Genomic DNA, 24,394 nt, shown 5'->3' with positions numbered 1-24,394 from the left:
GACAATGACAGCTAGCTCAAAGGCAAAAATAACTTTTAGAAAGAACTTTTAAAACTTTAAAAGAAAAAGCTACTTCCTGAAGGAATCAAGGAGAAGATAGGAGGGATTGGAGACATCTGAGGGATTCAAATAAACTACTAAGCTTCTGTTAAAAATTCTGAAACAAATTTTCACATACCAGCTTGCCAGGTTGGATGTCTCAATGCTTCTCAATATTGGCCAAATCTGTTCTGAAAATTTTCCTTCTGAAATAATGATTCTGTGGCCTGTGCTTTCAGAAAATGTATGTCATGAACTGTGTATTTACACTAGGAGATATCTGAAGAATCTAGAAGTACTTGAAAGCACTGGAAGCTGTTGAGCAATATGCAGAAATGTTAAAAAGTTTGATATAGGTGAGAATTATGCTGTACAAGATGATAAATTACAAAAATTACAAAAAAAAAACCTCTTCAGAAACAGCTCTCTTTATTTCAACACAAACACACACTGTGCAACTATCTCACATCTATTCTTTCATCTGTGGTGAGCAGCTGTCCTGCACCTCATCTCACATTTGCCCTGTTTGATTTTTATGAAGCCTTTGAGAACAAGGAATGTTTCTCATCAGTGTTCAACAAGAGGATGGGTAGCTGCACTGAGTACAGCTTTGATATATCAATAAGCAGAGTACATAAATTTTTGTGGGAGATGGGATAAGAAATAACAGGCAGCAAGCTATGATACCTAAAACCATAATCAATGAGCTACAGCTTCTTAGAGGCACCCAGCTTCTAATGGCTCTGATGGCTTTCTAATATGAGCCAACACAGAACTGATACACAAGGCACACACACTTCAACTTGTGATCCAGACTGCATTCACACCTTGGCCTTCAGGTGTACTGCAAAAGGGTAAACGAGCCAGAATCAGCAGCCCAGCTGAACCCACACTTTGGAGTACCACAATCATATTCCAAAATCTATTCAGTTAAACTAACACCTGAGGCTCTCCCTTAGCACTTAATTTCAAGCAAATCACACATCTGCAGTATCAATTCTGCAGTAACTGGAGATTGTTCTGTGTTTTTACTCAGCAAAGCATCCAGTAAAATGAAGGAGAGGGATTAATCCTAGAACCTCATAACAGAGAATTATGTAAAAAGCCAGTGTTAACTATTGAAAAGAAGGCACAGATAAAGAGAGTGCAGCACTAGGAAGGGACAGAAAGATGGTGGTAAGAAAGAAGGCACAAACAAGGATAACTGAAAGGAACCCTGACCAACTTAAAGACCGTGCTCGAACTGTATATCTTGAAACTTGATATCATGTGCCGGCAGGCAGCACGGCTGGGAGGAGAAAGGGGGGGGCAGCGGGCAGTCCGGCCGCCTGGGAGAACTTTTAACCCTTTGGGGAATGAAGGCTTCGCAGAACATTCCCTTTCCTGGGAAAGGGATAGGAGTGGAAGATGAAGGAAGAAAATCAGGCCAGTAAGGAGGGTCTGGCAAAGGGAGAAGAGAGATGTTGAAGGAATGGAGGAAGATGGAGTGGCAGTTTTTGCTGGACTCTTTTTTGTTGTATTTCCATGGACTGTTTCCTGGTGAGGCAGAGGCTGCATTGCAGGGGGAAGCGGAGGCTCGGCGTCAAGAGAGTTTGGTTTTGAGACCCCTCGGCCCCAGGGGGTATAGAAGACATGGGGGGGACAGAGGTCCCAGGATTGTGACTGTACTCTGCTTGGAACGAGACGAGGCATTCTTAAAAGGCCCTGAAGGCAGGCCCCTGCCCCATCCCATGCCTGGTGGTGAGAGCACCTTGGCATGGAAAGGAGATGTCACGGGATAGCAAGATACCGGGCGGATTGCTGATTGTGACAAGAAGTCCATGGCACAAGGAAGGACTCCGTCTATCCCTTATGAGCTGAAGATTTGATTTTTTTTTCCAAAGGGTGGTGCCAGACCGAGTGTGGATAATTTTTGGGAAATGTAAATGTGTTTGGGAATTTGGTGGGAGGAGGATAAGGAAGTGTTTCTGTGTAGTTCTCATTCTCCTTGTTTTTTTTCCCCTGTGTGTGTGTAGGTTAGTAATTGTGTGTGTAGTTTAGTAATTGTGTGTGTAGTTTAGTTAATAAACTTCTCTTTATGTTTAAGTTGGAGCCTGCTTTGCTTATTTCCTGGCCACATCTCACAGCAGATATCAGGTAAAAGGTATATTTATGGGGGCCTTGGCTTTGCCAGGCCTAAACTATAACAAGACCACACTGTGTAGAATTATGAACATACAGTGATACAGAAGTAAAAATAATAGTAGTCAAAAGAAAGAATATTAGTATGCTTTGTAAAAATCTCAGAAATACCCATGCTGGCTGAAGATTCATTATTCACCCATTAAAACTGTCTGCTGGGTGAACAGGCTGCTGAGAGCATGGCAACTTCAACACTGCATGGCACTGTTTTAGCTGAGAGCTATCATAAAAGGATACACATTGGTTATCTAACAACCCGGATTACAACATGCGGAGCATGAGCATGTGATTTTGAGCCCCTGCATTTCAGTGGGACAAAATTAAGGTTACGCCCCTGCACAGCTGAACTATACACAGTTAGTCTTTTTTGACTGTCTTCAATAAACAGACTGCAAAAAATGATACATTAACCACAGGACAGGGTCATCTTTCAGGGAATGATGCATTAACTGGAGACTCTTTGCAAAAGGTTCATCTCTAAAGCAGGGAAGTAACATACACAATGTTGAAAAAATAGTTGCTCAGCCCAGAACAAGGGATGTTTTCTCACATCATTCCAGTCTTGAATGTTCATCACCTGTCTCCAGTTCAACTTTAACTCCCTCCTCATGGATTGTACATCACTCATAGTATAACCAGTTGCAAGGCAAACAACGTAAAACCCTGGAGACATTCCAGCTGTCAGAGGTTGGGAAGGCTGGCTTCTTCCATTATCCTGACACAGGTGGGGTCTTTGCCCCCATATTTTAATTAAAATGTATATTGAATATATATATTGAATATGTATATACATATATGAATAATTGACTATACAATAGAAAATTGAACATTTTAATTCAAAATGCATGCCTTTTTCACAGAATAGTATGTCCACACCTTTATTCTAAGCAGTGTTCTACAGTTCCCTGGAAGCCTATACTAAAACCCTCAAACCCACCCCTTCCCTAAAGAAATTATTTTAAAAAAACAATATGCATCCAAAATCTTTTAAGTTCATTTGTATTTTTTCATGTAAAAGATCAAAGGAATAATTTAAAAAAAAAAAAACAAAACAGAATCAAACACAGGATACAACAGTTTGATCTGATTGCCTCTAGTACAATCTATTGCAAGGTACTAAAAATTAAAAATAAATGCTCACACAAGTCATATAAAAATGAAAAAAGTAAATAAAATAGTTAAAGAACTAGCATATACATGGATGTATGTATTAGGAAACAAGTTTATTTGGACAACCATCCACATTTTTCCGTAATTAAAACAGAGATTTAAATCCTTCCTTTCCCCCTAACAGTATTTGTTGACAAAAAGTCAAACCCAATCCCTCCCCAAGTTACATTCTAACAGTATTACCAGAATACAAACTGTAATTAACCATGTCCCATTACTTCTGTATCACCAAGACTTACATATGACCCCTCAGGGATGGTCACAGCAAAACTGTCCAGCTGGCACATTGGTTGTATTTATACTACAAGCAGACAGTGTACAATTTAGTACAGTAAATACTCAAAACCTGAAATAGTACAGTGAAATATTGTCAACAATAAATTTACTTTCATATTACATATGCTTTGAATACTGAAAAATTCTGCCATAAGCCTGTTTAAAGCCAGAAACTTTTTTAAAGATAACTTTGAAGAATAGGTTTTATCGTCATTGCACTTCATTGGATACATTATCTCCGTAACAAAAATTAAAACATGACAGTGTAAAGAATCACTTTTAATGTAACCAAGATTTGTTTCATGACTGAGTAAAGATCTAACCTAAGGTTCTGGCAGCTCTTTCAGCCTGAAGTGCTGCTCCACTCAGTACCTTCCTGTTCCAGATCCACGGCTGGTTTACTATGGAAGTGACACAGAAACAGAGTTCATGATTGCTTTATCCTTTTAAGGGATTGCACCAAGACACTCAACCACCAGAAATACAAATAAAAAAGGAATCAAGCTTGCAGCTTCACCGTTATGATAAACGCCTGATGTAATTTCACTAGAAAGCTGCATTAGTTTTCCCCACAGACAGAACAGCCTTTGGCTGACAACAATGCATGTGGCTGGGCAGGAATCAGCACCAGCTACCCCACAGAGCTGCCAGCCAGCCTGCTCAGAACATCTTCTCTTATGAGAAGCTCACATGTCAAATGGTGCAGATTTGCCAGCAAATGAACAAACTGCATTCTCTGAAGGTGACCTGTGGATGGGCTCTGCCACCTGGAGCGCACAGCGCGCAGGTCCAAGCTGCTGTGGGTCACTCCAGCTCCTTATGCCAAAAGAGCAGTGCTGGTGACATGGCTTTCAAAGCTGGCCAGAAAATATCCAATTCTTCACAAACATCAGTCATGGCACTAAATAACAAAGCCTTAGGACCACCTGCTTTTCATTTGGGCTGACAACCTGAAGAAATCCTTAAAAGAGAGAGATTAAAACTAATTACAGTAATATTGGTCAGCCCTGCCCGGTCCCTGTTTATTGAAAAGAAGTTTATGGTATCTCAACAGTTAGCAAAACTATCAAGAATAAAAAAAGAAAAACCCAACTAATAACCCCCAAAAGAATAAAAGAAACACAATGCCCATTCAGCAATTAATTTCTGTGCAGACACAACTCTGCTGTTACACTTCTTTTTCTGTTAAAAAAAACCAAAATGAGAACATTTTTAAAAAGCTACCTTTTACTATGTCATAAAACTTCACAACTGTAGGTCTTTGCCTAATATCTTTTTTTTCAAAATTTTAGCGTGTGTGTTTTTTATTTTCCTTCCTGTGACACCATGTACACTTAGAAGTTCATCAGAGACATGGTCATTTACTTTATTGAGTGCTTCTCTTATGTTTTTCACTGAACACCGGAGATTTATTTGCTATGCACCCCTGTCTGCAGCCATCCTTCCCAGCAGGGATCTACATTTATTAACTCATCATTCATCTTCCAAATCTACTCTGTATTCCCACCACTTCATCGCTGACCTTTTCACCTACCTTCACCCAACCAGATGGAAAAAAGGTCTTTAAGGGTCAATATTCTGATGCATCAGTAATATCTTGCTAAGTGTTATCAGACCTGGCAAACACACATTTACGCTTAGTGCTACATCTCTTCTTCTCTTTACATAGCCTGGATTAAGCTTAGAGAAAAGTTATAATGCCTTTCATAAAATTACCTATTCTTCAATACAAAATGCTTCTATCCATTAATTATAAATAAGATCATTTCAAAACATTTAAGAATATTCAGGACTTCATTTGCATTTCAGGAGAACTGCATACTTAATGCTCTTGATGTCTTCTCAGTCCCAAACCTCTGCTAAAGAAGAAGTTTTGTAGGATATATAGCAGGCAAAACCACACAGCACACGCCTTCTGTCCTGCGCACCAGTTATGGTAAATGAAAGACATAAAAAGCTAAGCAGCTTGACCAGGTGAGTCCCAATGCTGCTTTAGCAGTGCCCTGATAAAGTTCCTGGTTCTTTTTCATGTATAGAACTACATGTATTTTTACATTGTCAGTTATAAACATCACTGAAAACAGTATGAGGAAGGTTTTTCTCCCCCTATGTATGACATTAACAAGTTGTGCCACATTTTCCAGAACTGATTTTAAAAGAATAGTTTTGCACTTAAGATACTTGCCACAGATTTTATATATATAAAAAATTGCTTGTTCATGTGTTAAGTTACAAAACTGTAGTGCTTAATATAATAAACTAAAAAAACTAATAATTTTTTTAAAAATGCTTGTTTATAATACATTTCTTTGTTTTTAAAAGGCAACAGTCAGTACCAGCCTGGTTTATTTTGTAACAATATTGTAGTGTAAAAATGTTGCTAAATAATTCTGGTACATTGAGACTAGAAGTAATTATTTTCTGAAAACTATACAGTAATTTACTGAAAAAAAGAAACTGCTATAGTAGTGTTTGTGCCTTCACAAATATATAATGGGAATTATTATGGTTGATTGGATCATATTTGAACTGTATTCTATACAGTACAGTTAGTCACTAAGAACTAAAAAAGCTTTTTAAGGCTTAAGTAATTTGGTTTTAAAAAAGCTTCTGATAGTATTGTCATAAACATAATAATAAAACTGCTCTCATGCCCTGATCCGTTGCACTTTTTTTGAACCAGGCAAGCTAGGAGTTAGCTTTTCTGACTCACAAAGGCTCTGTGATGTCAGTCAGTACCCAGGAGAGCAGTCAGGGATGTGTACAAACATCAGCCACTTTCTGTCCTAAAAGTGAAGCGTTTCCACCTGGTTTGAAAACGTAAAAAAGTACACAGATGTGTAAAGTGGTATGGGGCTTTTTTAAAGAAATATATATCCATGTATGTATTTTTTATATATATATAAATGTATTTCATACTTAAATTAGTATCAATCAAATTCAGGCAGATATTAAACTGACCATAAAGACGATGTAGCAAAAGTCAATACGGCAGTATGTTGTATCTCTTGAGGACATTCAGATATTCTACCCCAAGAGGAAAAAGAAATCTGAATTGCACTGCAGGCCCAACAAGCATTGCCTGATTACAGCCAGGTGAGGAAGGGCTCGTTCTTGTTCAGCACTGACTCCACGTCGTTGAGAATCGGGATCAAGTCTTCTGACTCTAGAGTCCCAAGATCCACGTTTGTCCCTGGAAGGCAGTCGAGGAAATCGGGGAAACGTGTTTGCTGTGGATTTATGTTCATTGCTGTCTGTGCTAGAGTTTCTCCTAGGAAAAGTAAAGAAGAACTTTTGAAGTACCAAAGTCTTATTGTGAGTAATTTAAAACAACAGAACTACATAAAAATGTATTCCCCCTTTCCCACAAGCACTCGGGAGCACTCCTACTCCACACAAATGTTATCTCAAAACTGCATTTAGGTATAGGGTACATATCCCCCTACGAATACATTTCACACCCTTGCTCTGATCTCAGAAGCACAAAAGGTCCTTTCCAGCAGTGCTCAAAGCATCCAGCTCTGCTCTGCCGCTTGGGAAGCACGACAGCTTCAAGTTTGAAGCAGCAAAGGGCCCTCATGCACACCTCCATCCTGCTCCCTGCACCAGGGGCAACACTGTCCCTAGGAAATAACTGAAAAAAGTGCTTTACAGCAATTTAGATCTGTAATATTATACTTTTTTTCCCCATAAATTAATAAGAACAAGCATGAAAACCTTTAACAGATAAATCTTTCATTCTCTGCATAATACTGTACTTCTAATGACTTCAAAAGGAAGTTTAGGTGAGGAAGTGCTGAGAATTTCACTCTCTGAAAAAACCCTTGATTTCCTAGTAAATTATTTCAGTATTTTAAACACCATGGACACTAACATAAAATAAATATGTATCAAAATGTAAGCTAGCTAAATACATTCTGTTTGAAGGCAAATGCAACTTTGCCAATGTAAGTGACTTACAAGCAAGACTGATTTCCCAGAGTTAGAAAATGTATTGATTTCTACATGTAACCCATAACAAGCTTTTTTGTCCCCCTACCATGGACAATAGTATGAAAACAGAAATTAAGGCTTGCATTTTCCAGGTTTTATTTACTCTGTTTAATATCAGTCTGAGCTAAAAGAGCAGAATCTGGATCTAAGTTAAAGCTGAGAACCTTCTGGGCACTAACCACCTTCAAGGCATTTTCTCCCGCAATGTCAGTCTGTTCTCTTGATTAGGAAAGCTGCAGATTATTGTTCAGTCATGCAATCATAAAACATTACTAGCCATAATACATGGATTATACTTTAAGCTAAATCTGAGTATTCTACCTGTATCCATCTCATCTACGTTGCTGAGGAAATCTTCAGGTGTTGTTGGTATACTGTAGCATCCTAATCCCAAGCCACTGTCTGTACTCTGTTCCCTGGAGTGGTATGGCCCACTACAAATTGAAACAGGAAAAACACTCAGCAAAGATCCTCTGACAGACACAGTTCCTGAGCACAGTGTCAGAACACAGAAATAGATACTGAGTCATTAAGCTTCATCCTGTAACTGTTGGCCACTGATCAGCCAACATAATATTTGCATCACATCAGCCCAAATAACAAAGTAATTTAGGCGAGGTCACTCTTAAATTTTGAAATACACACATGCATATATAACTCTCTAGCTGAAATCAGTTCTGACAGCCTAAAAAGTTGCATGTATTTACACGTAGGTAACACACCTATTCTACCTAGTCTTCTACATACACTAACAATAGAATTAAAACCACCTCTTACAATTTATTGCTTTTTAAAAAGATTCCTTCTTGAAGCATAAACTGAAAGATTTTGGGCCAGCCACTCAGCCATCCCCTCTGTTTACAGTAAGTAAAAAAAGAAGATGATATAGGGATTATCTTAGAGAGACACCTGTAACAGCCTAGAGAAGGCAACAGAAGCAATTGCCTAATGAAGAAGAATGAACTTGCCTGTTCAAGAAAGGATCTGACCCATTATTTGTGACAGCCCTCATGTCCTGTGTCATGGCAGGGGTGTTCACAGCTGTCTGAACTGGGACCATGTTTTCTGGGTCCATAGGAAGTTGTCTGCAAAGAGCAGCCTCCTGAAAAGACAAATAAACACCAGGGAGGGGTTATTCCAACACTCAGAAATACTCTAGTCTTGTAACAACATATAATGAACACATAACATATACACTGAAGGAAAGTAATTCTGAGTGAGGTCACTATGAGCATTTGTTTACTCTGATACGAAGAAAACCATGACCGTGTCTTAAAGCACCACAGAATTTAGCTGTCAGTTCTACCATGTCTGGAAGCCAGGCCTGTAATTCATTCAGCTACCACAAAGTACTTAACATGTTACAAGAAAACCACTGGAACCAAGACTGTGATTCAATAATCTTTAGAATGAACACTCTGCCGGATAAAAAGCATTTGCTTAATGACCTGTCTCATGTCTATTATCTGCAGGATGACAAACAAGCAATCAGAGCCAAAGGAAACTTATTTTGCAACTCTTCCCGAAAGATAAATTCTTCCAGCATTATCTCTGTGAAACACATATGACATCTAGTGGTACAGAGTTCTATACAGAGGTTGTCTGACCCCAACTGGATGTTCCAAACAAAAATCCTAAGACCTTAAAATAATAAAGCTATATCTATTTTTACCATAATTAACTCCACTTACTTTTTTTTAATGAAACAAGCAAAGTAAATATTTAATTTAAATCCTAGTAGAAAACTTCTCTGACTCAATCATTCGTTCTCCCCAGCACAGAAAGGATTAACAGGTCTTCAAGGCTAGAATATGATGTTTTACTATGTTTTCAATTATTTGTTTCATTGAGGAGGAATGGTCTGGTCTCTTTGTGAATAAAGTAGCACATATTGGTGCCCATAAAAGAAATATTTCCTTTATAACAAAATTATCAATATATTCATTGATAAATTACAATTTACTTTAGATGGTGTCAGTATTTAGCAAGTGTTAAGAACAAACATTCTTAAGAATCTTAATAGCTTATGTATACTAAGTTTTTGATTAAATTTGTCAAGTGACAACTTTAATGGTGACATTTCTACTTAGAATTTAATCAGCTGGAGTCTGTGAAAATGTACAAACCTCTTAGAAGGAGAAGGTCGTTTTCTTAGCTGTCTACAGGCAGATATTTTCAGAACTTTTTAAAAAATATAAGAATGACATCTACAGCCACACGAGATTTAGTCAGGCCATCCAAAACAAAACATCTGTCAGCTGAAAAGCCTGCAGCACCATAAAGAAAAACTCCCACTATCAGTTACATAATCTAACTTCCTGTCTCCTCTTTGTTGCAAAAAACACCATATTTATTATAGAGCTACTTGACTGACTCTCCCTTGGGGAATGGCTCACCTCCCATGTCTTTATTTCAACATATTGCCTGTTGCTTGTAATATTAACTCCATGTGTACTTTTAAAATGTGGAAGAACAGACTCTTGCACACGGGAGTCAGATTTGGCTGGGGAAGCAGACAGAGCACTGGCTCCACCATACATGACATACGTTCTTCAGCTGTAGGTCATTTGTTCAGAAGTCCCATTGCAAGTTTATTACTACTACAGATATCAGATTCCTTTGCTCCTTTGACATTATTACAGCAATGGTAATGGAGAAATGGATCAACCACACAATACCCAAAGCTTTATGATACCCTACTATGTCCTGTTCTCTATTCTAAGCATGACTACAAGGTTTTTAAGAAGAATATTTGTTAATCTTCTACCCTAGGATGAAAGTCTGGCAAAAAATGGCAGAGCTGTCTCGCAGCCCTGTGAGCAGCAATATCAGTCTCAGCCACACCAGCGAGCTCCCGGTCTCTGAGTGTAGGAGGGTGCCTCCTCCTTGGCCAGCAGAGACCATCTCTGGCATTCAGCTCACAGAGGACCAAGTGCCTTTAGATCTGCTTGGCACTGTGATGCACATAAACCCAAAGAAGACTTTCAAAATAAGTAACAAAATAAACTAAAAAACCCCACAGAATTCTAATATCAAAAAGTCATGTCAAATGCTTCATGAGTGGTTATCTTCCAAACCTTTTAAAGCTTCACAGCATTACAGTGAGTTCAATGATTCACTGCCTCAGAAAACGTAAACCCTTTTTTAGCTGTATGCCTCACAAGCACAGAAATTTCTTGTCAAATTTCCTAGAACTCTTCTTGGCAGAACTGACCTGACTTCCACCCTTAGTTGCCAAACTCTCATTTCCAGCTGGGGGAGATGAGTGAGAGCATTTTTACAGTGGGTTTACATTGCTGGTAGATGCAGTTCCTCTTCTGCCAGTCCTCAGGGTGGAAAGCAAGAGATGTAGACATTGCCTGTGCCCCCAGAAAATCACACCCTCAGCCAGTCTGTGCAGTGGGAGGAGCACAGCACAGGAGCACAGGGGCATTTTTCTCTTCAGGTTGTAGCAGGCCAGTAAAGGTCTATTCTGCGAGGACAAAACAGTGATAAATGTTCCTCTACATGTTGCTCCACTGCTTCTTCAGCCTCTTCTAAGCCTCTGTAACATTCTGTGGACAATTTCTGCAATAGGAGCCCTGGACCAGAAAGAAGCCTCTGAGAAGTATTGCCTTTTTGGGACTATTTGTACCCTCCAAATGTATGCACAAGTACAGTGCATAATGGCCCTGGTGCACACAGAGAAGTGCTGGGGCACCTTCTCTGCAGGACCTTTCAGAGATTTCTGACTGACATTACCTCTACCAACTTCCATTTCCAAGAAGATCTTTAGTAGCAAGCAGATTCTCTCTTTTCCTTTGGAAAGCTGGCAAACCCACATTAGTGTAAAAGAACGTTAACTCCTTATAGAATGATAAAACTGAGTAAGGAAACCTTTAAGTAGATGCCATCATACTGGTTTTCTGAAATGCTGCCCTTTTGGAATGCACTCAATCTAGAATTCTAGGGTTTTAGCAACTCCATGAAGAGGAGGACAAAGAAGGAAAGAAATTCCCTAAGCCCAGAGCTTGCAGAGCCACGGCCCCTTCCAGGCTGGGCATGCTGCTCCACCCCAGCAGCTGCTGCAGGAACGGCTGCGGGGAGCAGCAGCTGCTGCTGGGCTCAAAGGTTTGTGACCCTCCAAAGAATCCTGTCCCTCGCCCAAACGCTCTGCAGCTCCTCACAGCTGCTGGCAGCAGCATACACCCTTACTCAGCATTTTCCCCTTAGGTTACACTAGAAAAGCAAAAACAGCAAGGGAGGGTCAGGACAGGAGTAACTGTACTTGGACACTGATGATCCAAGAGGATAATTGCACCCTAGTTGCCAGGATTCAGGATTCTGAGGTTACTGGAAGGAAGTTCACAACACTGTTAGGAAGAAGAGATTTTGCATCTTGCTTTCCTCTCTAAGAGTTACACCAGTTGTAAAACTTCAGTAATGCGAAGTGACGGTGTGCTGCTTCATGCGATGTGGAGCTTCAACAAACACTACATGGGCAGGGTGGTACCGGACTCAGTAAGTGGAAGTCTTGACTGAGTATGGCACAGCTGCAGAGTGCTGCGAATGTATTGGTTTCAAAGCCAGCAAAGCAGCAAAACCCTCCCTTGTGTTAATGGCACAACTGTTTTGAAGCCTAATTTGCTCACCTTGAAAAAAGAATAGAGCCAAAGAGAGTAAAAATAACTAAACATGTTGTTAGCATGATGACAATCATGACTAAGCTCGTACCAAATACCCTCACTCTCTTCTCACATCCATCTCTGTCATGAGCTCTTCATGGGAAAGGAGAAGCCACACAGAAGACTTGAGAGCACTGCCCGTGTCAGAGACTGCCACCTTAATCTTGTGAAAGTTGCTGCTTTGAAAGGTACTTAGAACTGGTAACTGCAGCATTTGCAAGGCCACAAATAACGATATGTTTCTTGATAAAGTATACTTCTTTCATGCTGTTTCTGAGAGAAACGGATTATCTATTTTTTCCATTAAGGAATCTGATTATTATGCCATGCAAACACAACACCACTAGTGGACTTGACTGTAACAGGTGAAACACAATTCTTAAAACTTTGTTTTCTTAAGGCAGTATAAAGGAAATTACATATCTATTTTGTACAGAATGAGTCATTTTATAGAGCTGAAACTTAAGATATAGAACAATAAGCAAAATATCCACAAATAACCAACTCTGAAAAGTCTTTAGATCAGAGGCGTTCATGTAAGATGTGAATGTGATTTTATTTGAACTAAAAGGCAAAGGGTGCAAATTAAGAGAGTACAGACTGGAGTCAAGAACAATTCCATTTGTTCTTCCTTTATCTTCAATGAAGTATGAGCATGGTCTCCTGCGCAAACCAAGTTAAACTGCACATGAATCAGTGTTGCCCTAGTTGCTTATGGACAGACACAGAACAGAATTTGGCCCTTACATGACTATTAAGAAAGACTGGTAAGAAAGAAGGCAGGTCAGTAACTTCTGATGGATGGCCATCCTGAGTTCTGTTCTGTGCTAGTTTTGAGAAAAAAAATGAAATTATCTGTTTATATTAGTTTTTTGGTTACCCTTCTGTAAAACCATAGCTAGTCTTGGCATACAGTAACAGAGCTACTAAGTGTACTTGTTAAGAATGATGCATTGAACTAAAAGCTCTTGAACAAAGTAAGAGTATCTTTGGCGTTACCTGTCGCAGTAACTCCTCCTGGCGCATCCGGATCCGCTCCCTCTCCATCTGGATTCTCTGGAGCCGCAGTTTCTGCTGCTGCTGCGAGGCCAGCGTGCCGGGCAGGGTGAGCAGGGCCGGGGGGCGGCCGGGGGGCGGCAGGGCTGCGCCGGGGGGCAGCGGCGGCGGCGAGCTCAGCACTGCAATGACAGAGCCCGTGGGGCGGCTGCAAGCACTGACAGAGCCCGTGGCACCGACAGGAGCCCGTGGCACCGACAGAGCCCGTGGGGCGGCTGCAAGCACTGACAGAGCCCGTGGCACCAACAGAGCCCGTGGGGCGGCTGCAAGCACCCACAGGAGCCCGTGGCACCGACAGAGCCCGTGGCACCAACAGAGCCCGTGGCACCGACAGAGCCCGTGGGGCGGCTGCAAGCACTGACAGAGCCCGTGGCACCAACAGAGCCCGTGGGGCGGCTGCAAGCACCCACAGGAGCCCGTGGCACCGACAGAGCCCGTGGGGCGGCTGCAAGCACTGACAGAGCCCGTGGCACCAACAGAGCCCGTGGCACCGACAGAGCCCGTGGGGCGGCTGCAAGCACTGACAGAGCCCGTGGCACCAACAGAGCCCGTGGGGCGGCTGCAAGCACCCACAGGAGCCCGTGGCACCGACAGAGCCCGTGGCACCAACAGAGCCCGTGGCACCAACAGAGCCCGTGGCACCGACAGAGCCCGTGGGGCGGCTGCAAGCACTGACAGAGCCCGTGGCACCGACAGAGCCCGTGGCACCGACAGAGCCCATGGCACCGGCTGCAAGCACCCACAGGAGCCCATGGCACCGACGGGAGCCCATGGCACCCACAGGAGCCCGTGGCACCGGCTGCAAGCACCCACAGGAGCCCGTGGCACCCACAGGAGCCCGTGGCACCGGCTGCAAGTGCTGACCTGCTGCACAGGGCCAGGACACACTGCTCTCTCACAGGAATGCATCCTTAGAATTGCTGCGCTTCAAATGACTGAGACAACTACTCCCCTGGCAAGATCTGCACTAGCAATTGCTTAATAAATGATTTTATATGTTCTGAGTTTATCAAACAGGAATACTTACAATATAATAATACCTATCCTGGTATGTTCAAATATTTACCTAATGAACTAGTAAACAACATTTTTTCAAACTGAAAAATCCTAAAAATGTGTGCCTATAATAGGCCATAAGCTAGTAAAAATATTTGAATTTAACATTGTCTTTATTGACAGATTTAAATCAATTATTACTGGAACTAATTTCCAATTAACAACTGAAACCTTTTCTGCTAGAATATGACCCATCAGTACCCCACCTTTGGTAGGATATTCTAAAGGTTGACAAGGGAAGAACATCATAGATGGCAGGATTAGAAACAGGACCTTTAGTCTTTAGTAAGCAAACCTGAGTTATAGCCAGGTAAACCCCTTCACTTGCTGACAGAAGGCTGTTGCTGAACAAGTTAATACTGCTTAGATTGTTAGTATTTCTTAAGTCAGCATCATCTTTTCTGATCAAATTCAGAAACTATAAATCAGAGCAGAATTCTCTGTGAGATAGACATTTTTATTCACAGAACTGCTACGGAAGTCTGTGTAGCTACACTAAGTCTGTGTAGCTCTCTGTGTGTCACTCTGGTGCCAACATGTCACAAAGCTAACAGAATGCCCTGTCCCCTCAGACAGCAGGTATCCCTCCTAGCTTACCAAGAAAATTTCTTCCTGTTTATGGTGCTAAGAATAGCACCATAATCCAGCATTGAAATCCTCCAGACAAGCCAGGAGTGAAACACAGTGAATTTTCAACATTTTAACTCCATGGTTTGCTCAGGACCCAGGTGAGATTTACTACTGATGCAGATCAGGACTAGCTGCATGGACCAGGTGAGGATTAGTCCTGGGCTATCACAGGACCAGATGGATCTAAGGGCAGCTTTACTACCTGTAGGTGGTGCAAAGCCCACACTAATAAATCCTTCTGGACATTGTGGAAAGCATGCAGGCAGACCTAAACCATCTTTGCAACCCGCTTCCAGAAGCAGGTGTCCTGGAGAGGACTGCACACTCCAGTGTGCCGTCCCACGGGAGGTTTAGATTGGAGATTAGGAAAAATTTCTTTGCCAAAAGGTTTGTCCAGCTCCAGCACAGGCTGATCAGGACAGTGATCCATCCCTTGAGAAATTTAAAAGCTGTGTGGCTGTAGCATTTGGGTCAGTGGTGGCCTTGGTAGTGCTGGGTCAATGGTCAGACTCAATTACCTCTGAGGGCTTTCCCAAACCAAATGATTAGTTGATTCCAATTCTATCAGATCTGGGCTAGATCTTAATGCAATTTCATATGCAACACTATAGGTAATGTCAGGTAGATTTTGTCCTGCAACCCGACCTACCTGGGCAAGCCCCAGTACCCAGGCAGAGCACCAGACTCTTCTAAAGAAGCGTGGCAAAGTGTGATGACACAGTTATTACAGGACTAAGACTTCTTACTGCTTTACCAATTTTCACGGTGTCAGTTTTTCAAACAACAAGAAAAAAAACTGACTAAACGAAATTGCTTTTCTTAACGGTAGAGTTGCAATGATATGCATAGGAAAATGGAAAAATATTTTATCTGGAACACTTTTAAGCATGTTTGATAGGTTTCATACTGTCTAGACTTCAAACTAATAGTGCATCTTTAAATACACTGGTAGAATAAAAAGAATCACAACAATGGACAAATTACCCTTGTGGTATATAATTGAGCTTGGTTTGTGAAAAATATTTTACCTAAGCGCTTCTCCTAGGACTGCTCAACTGAACCAGAACTGAACCCAGGCAGCAAAAGTGGGTTGGTATACAGCTGGTAACTTCTTGTCACTAATGGTCTGAACAAGGCCAGTGAAAGGAAAGTCTCGGGTCAGCCCTAGTGAGCAACTTAACAAACAACGACATTCTACAAATCTCTGCTCCGTGTGATATAATCATATAGCACATCTGTTGTGATATTTATGAGGTTTTAGTAATTCCTGCTTTAATTTGTATTTCAGCTCTGAATTTGTATTTGAATGGTCTGAGGATCATAATGCAGTTTGGATTAAAAAAGAAAAACCTGCAGTTCCCATGCCAGCTGCACTGCCCGGCACAGACCCCGCTGTGGCCCCCCCAGACACACCAGGGACCCCCAGAGCCCTGCGGAGCCCCTGGACCATCGGCTGGTCTGGAGAGGGTAAAAAGTTACCAAATAAAAAACAACTGGTGTTCAGTAAGCTCCAATTCACTGGGCAGGGTCTGGGACTCCAATGTAACATCTCTAAAGTTCTGCAAAGGAAAAAATATCCAAAAGCTCAAATTTACCACTCTGTGGTAATGGAGACTGGGTCTAAAATGAGAGGAGAAAAGTATCACCACTACAGCAGACAGACTCAGGGTGGCCTTAAATTCAGTTCTCTTGGGGAAAACCTAATTATTTTGCAAAATTAAGTAAGTCTTTCAATAAACAGCCATTATGCAATTATCCAGCCCAAATGAAAGCAAGTAAAAACATGGAGCTAAGTTCCAAACCTGAACTATGCAACCACAGTTCCATTGCAGTTCATGAAATTGCAATTATTTTGTTTACATCAAGTTAGACCTATGTGGTTTTCTTTTTCCAGTTAGAAGAAAAATAAAAGAATACTTTTATTGCTTTTGTTTGCCTTTAATAGTGATATCCTAGTGAATTAGGTTTTCTGACATCGTAGGAGACCTTTCTGTGGATGACTTTACTGGATATATACTAGGCAAGGATTATTTTGTGGGCAGAGACATGCAAGTTGCAGAAGCCAAAACATGCAAATGTCAATCATTTTTGACATATGCATTGAACTGATTGCACCTACTTTTATTATTAACATAATGACATTTTTATTATTAACATAATGACATTTTTATTATTTAAGTCAGAAGTGCAACTGTGGGTCTTTCTGCTCTGTTCATAGGCAGCCCAGACCCAAATTCAGATGAACTAGCCAAAGCCAGGTCTCATGCAACACAGTCTGATGAAAAACAAATGTCTACAAAGGTTAAAAAAAACCCCCAAAAACTGAAAAACCAGCCATACTACAGTTCTGAGTTAGTTGTGACGCTGTAAAGAAAAAAAGACTGGGCTCCCCTCCTTTTCTCACTCCACTTCAGCCAACAAAGAACTGCTTGTTTCATTTATTTCCCAGAAAGAAGCATTAGCCTTCTAACAAGGTCAGCAAAAAATGCTGCTTTTCATTTCTGGTGCATTTTGTTCCAAAAATCTGTAAAGTATTAAAGCAAAAAGTTGCACTATCCCAGTGCACAGAAACTCCTTTATTCAGACTTCTGAGCTGAAAATAGCTATATAGAAATTTCTCATAGTTTTCAACTGTTAAGGCCTGTGACATCCACATTTAACTAATCTTTCCCATCTTCAATGATTTAAGATTTAAAAAATCAATACAAACAACGTGCAGGTGCAACATCAAAGCTATGATTTAGCAGGAAGTTATTTAAAAGATTGGAGATTTACTCTGCAAGCACTTTTAACAATGAATCACTAACAAAAAGCGATGATGGGAGCTGCTTGAGTGGACAGACAGCTTTAATGCTAATGATTAATTACTGATGACTGTTAGATTTAATATTTAATAAATTATTTTTACTTTTGCTTCATGCAGTCTTCAGCTTTTACATTTCATTTCCTTTGAAACTATGGAAATGACCCTCCACTCTTGCACTGGTACTTGTTTGGATTACTACCCTTGAGGGGAAATGCTTACAGCAACAGGAGCTTCTTTGTGTCAAAATTAAAAATTACTAGAATTTCAAAAAATGCCAATCTCTCACTTGAACACATCAACCTTTAGCATTTCAGATTTACTAGATGGTCAGTTGCTGGTTTAAAGGTTTGATTTAATTTACCTGATTTACTTTGATTTAATTTACCTGATACTGAAGTTACTTCCTATTAGACTCTGGACCTCTTAACCACTGTCCTTAAACATAAATAAACTACTCCATTTGAGATCTGAGAAATCACTTGTTAGAGATTTTAATTGCAAACTACCAAAATCGCCTCATTCTTTTGAGAGCTGCATCACAAAACACTCATTCCCACAGATGAACGTGCAAGTCCTCTATAATACTTTCAGGTCTCAGAAAGTAATCATCAGAAGCAGGTGCCAAGATCATTCACACTGACCACAAATGAATTGTTTGCTTCTTTCAGGATATCCAGTAATTAAAAATGATCTGGAGCAGAAAGCCTTTCCACCACGCAGGTGGTATGAGGGTATGGACTACAGAGAGGGAAAAACATATTCCTCTCAGTGTCACACATTTCTAGCCAAGGCAAACCAAGACTTGAAAAATCCTGGACATTAGTGAACACTCTTCATGGACATTAGGGAACACTAAAATACATATAATTTGGTTTTGAACACTTTGGGAGTTTCTGTGTTCTTATCTCCAGAGACTTCTTTGACATAGTTACCAAAACTGCCTTTTATCATCCCTAAACAATAGTAGCTACGCCTCTTTTATCATGGCAGGATATGGAAACTTTGGTTCATGTGTTTATTGTTCCTAGACAGGATTTTGGCATTGTTTTATTGGTTGGATTTCCTGGCTGGTTAAAAAAATTGAAAGCAGAGGCAAAGTGCTGTAACTCCCAGTTGTCCAGACCCATTTGAAATATCATTACCAATACAGCTGAAAGATAAATTTCTTAGATTCATGGATGATTTTCTATTAAACAACAAGCATCAGAGGCTCTTCACAATAAAAAATTCTAATCTGTAATACCCAATGTCCTATATCTTAGAGAACCAGTGAATTAATAGTGAAAGTCATCCTGCTTGTATCACTTGGGTCACACCTGCTTGTGGATCTTGACAGAGTACATTCTGAGGGTAAGGCTCTCTTCCTCAGAAAGGAGAGCCAAAAATTAAATAGTTCTTCACCTGGAGTTTGATACAAGAAGTAAATGTGGTTGAATTCTCAGGATCAATGCATACAATGACCCAAAACAAATTAACATCAGGTTTTCCACTGTCTTCTGCCTGAACTGGTTGATTTATAAAATTAAGATAAATATTACCAGCTTCCACCAGAGATGAGTCACGTTATTTTCCTTATAGTCAGTATTTACACATAATCTGCTCAGGTGAAAACGGAGATGTCAAGAATAAACTAAAGTACACGTGGCACCCTTCTCCCTCTGCCAGAAATTCTTCTCCATTCCTGAGTGTGTGCGTGCGTGGGTGTGGGTGTGGGACGTGTTCTGACACTGCTCCACTCAGTGCTGATGACAGAATTTTCTTCATGGTGCCAGTCTCCTTCCTGAGGAACATGTGAGAACTGCACCAGGACCTTCTCCTCTGTCCCAAAGGATTTCTACACCTGTGTGCACAAAGTCCCAAGCTTCTGCTCTGGTCCCACCACTGACCCTGCTTTCAGCAGAGGCTGGGTTGGAGCCCTTGCAAGGCCCTTTCCCAGCTAAGCTATTCCACGATGGACACAACCACAACTTGTGCAAGGCCTCAGCCGTGTGTGGAAACTCAGCCAGGAAAGAAGGCCTTCCCTCAGAACAGGCATCTCCACCTCTGTGAGCTCACAGCATTAATACTGATCACCCAGCAACTGTCCCTGCATTCAGTACACCTGAATGAGTCCACTAATGGGGTTCTTATCAAATCTTCTTGAGGATGTGACTAGCAGACAGCTGATAAACCAGTAGCACAGAGACAAAGTAATACAATTTACCCCAGATATAGAGTACAGGAACACTGAAAATGTCAGGAACTGTAACACTATTTATGATTTTTTTCCCTGTAAATGTGCATATTAATGAATTAATTCTGGCAGAACCTAAGAGAATACATATTTATAAGTTGCTATGTCAGTGTACAGAATTAAGAGTGATCCAGGTACATTTTCTGAAGGCAGCCTTATCTGGGCCAACAGATACTATACATCAACCATCACTGCAGAACAGCCTCAGTCAACAGGGACCTTGAAAGACCATCTGGTACAAACTCACCTGGAAAACAAGACGTTGCAAGGGAGAAAACAGAGAGGGTAACAGAAGATGGCTCAGCTCTAAGCAGAAGATCCACACGAACACGGCTTGCTCCTGAGCTCCCTCCCTGACAGCCAGGTCATCAGTAACTACAGCATTTAAAACCCTTTCTGCCCATCAATCCCATCTCTGTGCACAGTCTAATGAATCACACAGGTTCTCTTTTGTACCAGAAGGAGTAAAACCAGGCACACCTGTCTGTAATTGCTGCTGCAGGAGTGGCCACTGTGAGGAAAGGCAAAGGGGACAGTGGTGGCCGTAGGGAGCATCAGGGACACCCCACCTGGCTGGGCCTTGGCAGCTTGAGTTAGACCAAACACCACTTTTAACCACGGCTAGATAAACTGAAATCCCCCTATCCACACCCAAACAAACTCAGAGGCCTTTCACAAAGTGGCAGTGCCCAGATCTCTCAAACCAGCAAACCCTGGGCACCCCTTAACACACATTTCTGTCGCTCACACGGGACGCAGAGTAACTGTGCCTTGCAGCCTGCCACTGCTATTTGCTCCAAGGCCCAAATCCCACACCCAGCTGTGCCACAGGGTGGGCAAGAAGTCTTCTGAGGTTTTTTGCAGATAGGATGTTCTTTTTGTATGAGCTTTTTAAGGAACTCACATATAAATGCAAGCTAACTCATGCAGAAAATGTAAATACTATTAGAGGGGTTCATTATTTTACGGAAAAATAAGTTGCAAATTGTTAAATTTGGAAAATATTTAAATGAAGACCAGATTGTGTTTACACACTGAATGAAGAGTACAATCACAAAAGAAATCTGTTTAAAACACTTTGAAGGGAGAAGGATGGAAATAACAATGGTTTTGAGTGTTGCTTAATGTAGAATAGAGAAAGACTACAAAACAAGTAGCATTTAATTAAAAAAATCTTGCAAAAGAAGCTCCTGTAAGGACCTATTTTTTCCTCTAAATGTTGGTACATGTGGTGGAAAGTCACCCTGCAGCATCTCTGGAGAGCAGGGAATGCCATGAAGGCAGCAGGGGCTCAGGCTGGGGCAGCAGGGTGACCCCACCTGGGGGAATGCAGCCGCCCTCGCCCCTCACAGGCACAGGGGACATCGCTCTCCTTGCTCAGGGACCTCAGCCTGGCAGCCACAACAAAGGTTTAGAGTGACCTCCACTTCCACAAGGCCCTTGGTTCTACTGCATTAACTGATTGGCAAGAGATAGGCAATACCTCCTCAATCAGCTGGAAAAGACTCTGTTTCAGAAGGGACAGAAAATCAGGATCTCTGCACAATTGGCATCACGGTAAATGAAGTTTCTGAAGATGCAAGAAATACACTTTTTCTGCTTGTCTTTAGTCTGACACTGATCACTTGCCGTTTGCTTCCAACAACAAAACACACACTGAAAACATTCCTATTAATGCTGTGCTTTCCTTACATCTACAAATATACATATACAAATCATCTTAGCACAACAATTATGGTAAAATGAATAAGTCTAAATATATGCTAACCCACAAGAACATGTTTTCAATCTGTGTGACAAATATTCCTTTTCATTCATGAAATGTCACTGAATTTAGCCACGGTGTTTAAATGAGCACAGAAACCTGCCTAGCATATATTACTTTCCTGTAAATTCAACAAGATGCATCAAGGGAAAACACACGTGATGCCTTTGTTCTATAACATTTAAAAGGCAGCGCTTTAAATGTTAGTGTGAAAACTAATGCTAATGAAGTGTACACTTACAGCTCATAAATAAGCAACATAAAACCATAGTAAGAGAAAAGCTAGAAAAATACAGCAGATTTTTTGTAGTATGACTACTAACCTCAACCAACTTTCACTATATGCTTTTGTATGCCTCCAACACAGGCATACTATGATTTGGTATCACTTAGTCCCACTCTGTGCTTTGATAAAATGTTTGTAAGTGCCTTTGTACAATTCCCAGCAAATATTGCTGAAAGAAGTTTATAAACCAAAGCAACAAGCTTTACAAAACAAAACATATTTTCCTCCTCTTCATAAGAAGTACAAGGAAAACACATGTGTTAGCAATTGGAAGTGCAGACCAGTGTGCGGACCTGAAATACTTAAATATTTTTCTTTTAGGTGGCACATCTTCAAAAGAAAAACTTTTAGTTCCTACAATACAAAAAAAAAAAAAAAAAAAAAAGAAAAAAAAAGCACTAAGGCAAAAGACAGAGAAGACAGAGGCACAGACTTCATTTGTGCAGCACACAGGCCCTGCCTTTTGGCCATGGCCATTTAAAAACAGAGGCATTCTGCTGCAGCACTGGAAACAACAGTCACAGGGATTTTAAACTGCCATGTCAAGTATTCAGGGGCTGCAGCGCTCTCTGCAGATTACTGCAATCTTTCTGTGTAATTCCTCTGTGTGTATTCACATGCATATACACAGTTTCTAGATTAAATCTTGCAAGATATATTTTTTAGTAAAATAGTGTCACATTTAGTGTGCCTTTGAAAACCATCAAAATGAGAAAAAGCTCACCAAGACATATTGATGGAATGTTTTCCAGACAAAATAAATATGTACACTGAGCAGATTTTTACATACTATTTCTAGTGGGAAATTCAATCACACATCTGAACCACTACGCCAAGAACTGCATATAAACCTACACAAAAAGTAGAACCTCATATTTTACATATATATATATATAAATATATATATATATGAAGGGTACTGAATGAAATACAGACTGTATTTAATGGGACAGATTTTGAAGTCTGTGGAAATACCCTTATTGGGCACATGAAATATCTTCAGGAACAGACTTTTCATTAGGTATGGACTTTTATTTCTAATCCTTTGAATCTCAAGAAAGATCCTCCTCTAAAATTCAGCAAACATGTGTTTTAGTCCAGGATTTGGCCTTCATTCACTTCCACTAATAAACTGAGGGGGAAAATGTTCTGTACACTGTCCTGATTTAGGGTACTGCTGTTTTTTAACTAGGGACAATGCAACAGATGCTAACATAAGTGGAGGAGCTGGTATGAACAAAAGCCCTGCTGTCCCATTCTCACCTTTCAGCCATTCCAGCCCTGCTATAAACAGCCTGACCCACACACAGCTGTGGTCGGAAGCCACAGCAGAACAATTGTTGGCTTCACCATGTGCCACCACACTCCGCAGACACCCCAACCTTTCAGATGTTTTTGAAATTTCTTCTGCAGATATCACTCTCACACTATGGTTTGCTGCTGCCCACTGAATCTTGTAATGCAACCAACTCTCACTGCATATATGCAAGCAAAGCAGTTGATGAGACAAAGGTAGAGAAAAGAACTGAAGCTAATTACCTCAGAGGTCCTAGGTGTTTCTTATAAATTTAAGACCAAAGTAAATATTGCACTACTTCTATTGGTGATCGTTAGCAGACAAATGTTCAGCGATTTCTTGTCATGTGAAGAGACAGCACTCATGAACCACGCTGCAAGTGGACAATCAAGAAATCATGAGATCAACTTACCAAAAATTAACCAGAACAAGAAACTGCTATGTGTTTTAAAGTCTCCCTTTTTGATATCTTGAGCCTGTAAGCTCATCTTCTTGAGCAGTAGAAAAGTTAAACTCCAGAATTGAAATATTAGGGATTATTTGTAATTCTCAATCATACGTGAAAATGTTTTCTTCCATTTACGAATTTTCTTTAAAATTTTTGAGTTTTAATGCCTTTATTTTCACTAAGGCTTAAATCTGGCAATATCAGATTTATGTAAGTTGACGATTAAATTTACACTTGAAGTGCTAAACAGAAACAGCAAGGGAACCACACCAGTTACAAGAATTTTGTGGGTAACTCATACTGCAAAGACTTTTTAGTAGTTTGCAAGTTGCTTACAGTGCAGAACCCCACTATGCAAAAGCCCCAACATCATAAACAAACTGACAAGCAAACCAGCTACTCCTTCTGACCTGAAGAAACGTGGGACTAGCAGTGCACAAGGTCTCCAACTGCCTGGACATGAGAGGGAGGGCTTGTGGGGGTTTTATACCACC

General features: G+C 40.7%; 1 protein-coding gene across 1 annotated transcript in view; it reads right to left on the bottom strand.

Moving 5' to 3' along the window:
- Nucleotides 1-4,481: 4,481 nt before the first annotated feature.
- The window catches only part of WWTR1 (WW domain containing transcription regulator 1), a 41,130-nt gene continuing 21,217 nt past the window's right edge, over nucleotides 4,482-24,394 (bottom strand). The window contains exons 3-6 of the mRNA XM_054282422.1: nucleotides 13,323-13,501; nucleotides 8,628-8,761; nucleotides 7,981-8,093; nucleotides 4,482-6,937 (exon numbers count right to left, since the gene is read on the bottom strand). Coding sequence (XP_054138397.1) covers nucleotides 6,753-6,937; nucleotides 7,981-8,093; nucleotides 8,628-8,761; nucleotides 13,323-13,501 — 611 coding nt within the window. The 3' untranslated portion in view covers nucleotides 4,482-6,752. The remainder of the gene's footprint in view (nucleotides 6,938-7,980; nucleotides 8,094-8,627; nucleotides 8,762-13,322; nucleotides 13,502-24,394) is intronic.

The sequence above is a fragment of the Melozone crissalis genome, unplaced genomic scaffold, assembly GCF_028551555.1.
Source record: "Melozone crissalis strain CALT ecotype California unplaced genomic scaffold, PUWL_Pcris_2 ptg000034l_1, whole genome shotgun sequence".
In the NCBI taxonomy this organism is placed as follows: domain Eukaryota; kingdom Metazoa; phylum Chordata; class Aves; order Passeriformes; family Passerellidae; genus Melozone; species Melozone crissalis.
This window is presented reverse-complemented; position numbering and strand designations above follow the sequence as displayed.